At 40.3% G+C, this 5,883-nt stretch overlaps 1 protein-coding gene across 1 annotated transcript in view; it reads right to left on the bottom strand.

Annotated features, from left to right (window-relative positions):
• Positions 1-904: 904 nt before the first annotated feature.
• The window catches only part of LOC143300508 (ciliary microtubule inner protein 1-like), a 108,074-nt gene continuing 103,095 nt past the window's right edge, over positions 905-5,883 (bottom strand). The window contains exons 3-4 of the mRNA XM_076614236.1: positions 2,570-2,689; positions 905-1,790 (exon numbers count right to left, since the gene is read on the bottom strand). Coding sequence (XP_076470351.1) covers positions 1,632-1,790; positions 2,570-2,689 — 279 coding nt within the window. The 3' untranslated portion in view covers positions 905-1,631. The remainder of the gene's footprint in view (positions 1,791-2,569; positions 2,690-5,883) is intronic.

The following is a 5,883-nucleotide window of genomic DNA, read 5'->3' as shown; positions in this document are numbered from 1 at the left end:
AGCCGTGATTCGAAACAGCGCGCTCAGATTCTCTCTAACTTCCTAATCGGACGCGTTACCTCCAGGCCATCACTCCTCATTTTCTTGCTGTCCTGTTTTATCTGTAGTTGTGGTGTAGAGTGAGTGACAGACATTTCAAAACACAATACTGTTCTAACCAAACGACTCGCACTCTCCTTCCAGGAACGCTGACCAACACAGCCCCCCACCCATCCTACACAACACAAGATATTATTTCCTATTTTTTTATTATTATTAAACAGTCAGCTCCGAAAGACAAAGAAACATTGTTTCACCCTGCAAGTCCGGACCAAAACAATGATAAACATGGTCACACAAAACAACAACAACAACAACACAAACAACAACCCAAAAAATCAGCAAGGACAGGACAAAAAGAACAACATTAACAATCAGGAAGAAAGAGGAAAATACCAATGTTTGCACAGAGAATCACAAAGTGTCCACGCCCTAGAATAACATGTACCAAAAGAAAACAACAAACGTAAAAAAAAAAAAAAAAAACAAACAAAAAAACGTCACAACCTGGTGGACAGGAAGAAAAAAAGGAAAAAAAAACAACAACAACGTGATGCAGCAACGACAAGGAAGAGGTCAAGGAAGAGGTCAAGGAAGAGGTCCCTCGGCCACTAACACAACGCGTGACAGAGACAGAGAGACAGAGACAGAGACACAGAGACAGAAACAGAGACAGAGAGACAGGCACAGAGACAGAAACAGAGACAGAGAGACAGAAACAGAGACACAGAGACATAGACAGACACACAGAGACAGAGACAGAGACAGAGACAGAGACACAGAGACACAGAGACACAGAGACAGAGACACAGAGACAGACAGACACAGAGACACAGAGACAGAGACACAGAGACACAGGGAGAGACGCTTGACGCTTTAACTACCTTAATGTCATTGGCCATGAGGTCCTTATGACATGGGTGAAGGCATCAACATACTTTCAGTTTACAGCAAAAACCATTATACTAAACGACTGAAATTGTGAAAGCAAATAATGAAACAAAACAAAGACACAGAGAGAGATGATTCAAGATGATTCAAGATGATTTATTCATATAGGCCAAGGCCCCTAATGAAGGGGCATATGAACAGACAACAATGAAAAACAAAGAAAAAACAAAAAACAAAAACATTTCACATAATACAACATACATAGAAAACTCGATATAACATAAGTTCAAATGAAACTAGCCTGGCAACAAAAGAGTGTTTTCATGGCGTAATAATTTCTCGGACTTTGAAAGCTTTATATAAATACAAAAGCAAGGTTTCTAACAATTTCGCAGGATGTTGAGGACATTAACAAGTTCAATTTAAACATATTTGGTTGTCTATAATATTTAGGCTTAATAAATGATTCTCGAATATTCCTCAAAGCTGGACAACAAAGGACAAAGTGCATTTCATTTTCTGTCGAATCTTTGCATAATGGACAAATCAGATCAGTGTTATTACATATTCTGTATCTATAATGATGAACCGCTAGCTCACACAGAGAGAGGGAAAGAGAGAGAGAGGGAGAGAGAGAGAGGGAGAGGGACAGACAGAGAGGCCTTGCCCTCCCTCTCCCTCCTCCCTCCCGTGTTCCCCCTTCAGTTGACGGCCTCCAGAGGCCACTTGAGCTGACGCACGAGGCCTCCCTTGGGCTTGGCGTACTTGCCGTACTTCTCCAGGGCCAGGCTCTTCTCCGTGGAGCGCCAGCCGATCTGCCGGGAGGTCGTCTGCGGGAAGGGCCGTGGGGAGGGGTCCACCTGCACACAGGGTGGTGGTGGTGGTCAGCAGAATGGTTAAGGCGCTCAGCTGCCAATACAGAGAGTCCGTGAGGGTCTGGGTTCGAATCCCGCTCTCGCCCCTTTCTCCCAAGTTTGACTGGAAAATCAAGTCTTAGTCTTTAGGGTGAGACGATAAATACGAGATCCCGTAAGCAGCACGCATGACGTGCTGTAAATAGCTCTATGGTGTCGTTCGAGACCAGAACAGAATGAATGACCTCGGGGTACGACCCAGCAGAGGCTGGGGGTGGAGGGTACGGGTGGAGGTGGGACTGGGTAGTTTGAGGCTGTCACACATGTCTTGAAAAAGAGGACAATACAATACAATACAATGCGATGCAATGCAATGCAATGCAATGCAATTCAACCCAATGCAATGCAATACAATGCAATGCAATCCAATCCAATGCAATATAATACAATGCAATCCAATCCAATAAAATCCAATACAATGCAATCCAATACAATGCAATACAATGCAATCCAATCCAATCCAATACAATGCAATTCAATACAATCCAATACAATGCAATGCAATCCAATCCAATGCAATGCAATGCAATGCAATACAATACAATGCGATCCAATCCAATCCAATGCAATACAATCCAATGCAATACAATTCAATACAATCCAATACAATGCAATTCAATACAATACAATACAACACAATACACAATACAATACAACACAATACACAACACAATGCAATGCAACGCAGTACAATACAATACAATACAATACAATACAATACTCACTTTAATGTACTTCTCAATGGGCGTGGCGGGCGGAACTTGCACCAGTGACGTCACTTCCTGCTGCAGCTTCTCGCGCCGGCAGCGGGCATCGTCGCGGTTAGGGAAGTCGTCCTTCACCAGCTTTGGAACACAACACAACACACACACACACACACACACACACACACACACACACACACACACACACCACACCACACCACACATCACACCACACCACACCACACCACACATCCCTTAATTAATAATCACACTCTTTTACCTTTTAGTGTGTTTTGCCATCCACCACAATCCCCATCCCTTACCCTTCTCTGTAGCCCTCCCCCTCTTCCTCATGAAGACGATAATGAAAGAAGTGTGTGTGTGTGTGTGTGTGTGTGTGTGTGTGTGTGTGTGTGTGTGTGTGTGTGTGTGTGTGTGTGTGTGCGTGCGCGTGTGCTTATGTTTCTGTGTATGTGTTTGTGTCTGTGACTTTATATATTGTCACTAAAAACCATAAAATGATTCATGTGTTTGATTGTGTAATGAACTATGTATGCATGTATATATATATATATATATATATGTGTGTGTGTGTGTGTGTGTGTGTGTGTGTATGTATATATATATGTGTATATATGTATGTATATATATCAACATAATCACTTATATCTGTTATTGTTAATGTTCACATTTTTTCTCATCTATTCTGAATGTCATAATGAATTTATATATATATATATATATAATAAAACAGTGGTCGACCCAAGAAAGTCCGGGAAAAAAAAAGATAATGAAAGAAAAAAAAGAAGATGATGATGACGATAATAACGTTTCAAGACACAATTGAAATGAAAATAAAATAACCCTGTATTACATTTCCCTCACCTCTGTGCTAGACATCAATCATCATATGAAAGGAAAACAAAGAACAAATTCAACTTTTCCGACTTGAAAATCACAGTTGAAAGGTCTAACTAAAACCGCCACCAAGACCACAAACATGCAAGAATCCCTCTCATACCCCTGAACAGCAAAAACACGCATTTATACGTAACTTATAGGGTGTGTGCACGCGCACGCACGCACGCACGCACACACACACACACACACACACACACACAAGAAGTCAATGTCCACCGCTTACTTATCCAATGTCCCAAAACAAGACAACTGTTTTTTTTTTAAAACTACCCGACCAATTACCACCAAACACATATTTGTCCACAGGAGATGTTTTGAATAATTATTCATTACTTCAATACAAATTTCTGAATGTTTGATTCGAAGTCCAGATGGTATCTATCGTTGACTGATCACGGTTTTTTTTTGTTTTTGTTTTTATGAAAAGGGTGCTTTTCACTGTTATATGGATGATTAACTCTCTCCATACGAACGGCGAAAGAGACGACGTTAACAGCGTTTCACCCCAATTACCATCATCAAAATATTGCAAGCGGAAGGCTCTTATACTGAAGAGGTGAATGTTGACAAAGAATACCACAATTCTGACGAAGGAAGCTAAAGGTTGGGTCATTCAGACACCCACTGGACATCCGAGGGGTCTGTGTAGAGGAGAAGAGAGGACTGGCCGTACTGAGTGAGTTAACTCACTGTTATAATTCATGTTCACTGTTTGTACAGTCCTTCGTAGCTTTTCTACCACCACCACCACCACCACCACTACTCACTACAGTCATCCCACCACCTCTTTTCAAGTACCCTACGCCTCATCTCCCATGCGCACATAGGCCCCCCCCCCCCCACACACACACACACACACACACACACACACACACACACACACACACACACACACACACACACACACACACGTCTATCCAGACGGTGGGGCAGCAAAAAACAAACAAAAAAAACCCCAAAAAAAACACAGCAACTAATGGATAAGCTGAAACCAGTCCTCCTGTTGCACGTTTCTGTCTGCACGGGGGACTGGCCTCGATAGAAAAAGAAAGGAAAAATGAATAAGAGAAAGAATGAAAGGACCAATGATAAAAAAAAAAAAGAAAATATAATCATATCTATAAAAAAAAAAAAAAAAAAAAGAAAGAAAACGATAAACAAGAAAGAACAGGAAAGAGTTAAAAGAACCGAAAAGAAAAAGAAATAGCATTAAAAATGAAAAGAAAGAGTCTGTGTTATAAAAAAAAGAAAGAAAGAAAAAAAAAAGAAAAAAAGGGCGAAGATTAAGAAAAAGAAAGAAAGAAAACAAACAAAGGTCACGAGAAAGAAAGATAGAAATAATAAATTGGAAAGAAAGGATGGAAAAAAACAAACAAAAAAACCCCCAATGACGAATCTTTAGTTCTTTTGTGACATGGGCAAATAGTCTGGGTCAATAGAAAGAAAGCAAGAAAGAATGCAAAAAAGAACAAAAAAGAACGATGGAACGAATGAAATAAGCTAAGAAAAGAAAGGAATAACAAATAACGATAGAAATAAAGAAAAAAGAAATATAAAAGAAAAGAGAGGAGGAAAAAAAAAACGCAGAAAGAAAAACTGAAACACAGAAAAAAAGAAAAAAGAATAAAGAACGGAAAAGGAAGGTAAAAATAAAGGAACGGTAGAGAGAAAAGTAGATAGAAAGAAAGGCAAAAGGAAATAAACGAAAGAAAGAGAAAAAAAGAAAGACAGACAGTGAGATAAACTGAAAGAAATCTCTTGTTCTTCCCCCCCCCTTTTTTTTTTCCCCCACAAGGCCTGACTAAGCGCGTTGGGCTACGCCGCTGGTCAGGTATCTGCTTGGCAGATGTGGTGTAGCGTATATGGATTTGTCCGAACGTAGTGACGCCTCCTTGAGCTACTGAAACTGAAATTGATCTTTGTTCTTCTGTTCCATGAGGGAACGCTACTTTGTTTGAAGAAGGAAGAAAGACAGAAAGACAGAAGCGAATACAAAAGGAAAAGAAAAGAAAAGAAAAGATGGAAGGAGGAAGAAAATAAGATAAGACAAGAATAACATTATTATCTCCAATCAGAGAAATTTGGTCAGGTGCATTATCACGACATAGACATTAACTCTTTCCATACGAACGGCGAAAGAGACGACGTTAACAGCGTTTCACCCCAATTACCATCATGAAAATATTACAAGTGGAAGGCTCTTATACTGAAGACGTGAATGTTGACAAAGAATACAACAATTCTGACGACGGAAGCTAAAGGTTGGGTCATTCAGACACCCACTGGACATCCGAGGGGTCTGTGTAGAGGAGAAGAGAGGACTGGCCGTACTGAGTGAGTTAAAACAATATGGAGATCATCACTGTAAAAAAACCCCCCAAAACAACAACAGTTATTAGGATTATAACGAAGTG

This window comes from Babylonia areolata, chromosome 26 (assembly GCF_041734735.1).
Source record: "Babylonia areolata isolate BAREFJ2019XMU chromosome 26, ASM4173473v1, whole genome shotgun sequence".
In the NCBI taxonomy this organism is placed as follows: domain Eukaryota; kingdom Metazoa; phylum Mollusca; class Gastropoda; order Neogastropoda; family Buccinidae; genus Babylonia; species Babylonia areolata.
Note: the sequence above shows the minus strand (reverse complement) of the source record. Positions and strands in the feature narration are given on the sequence as shown.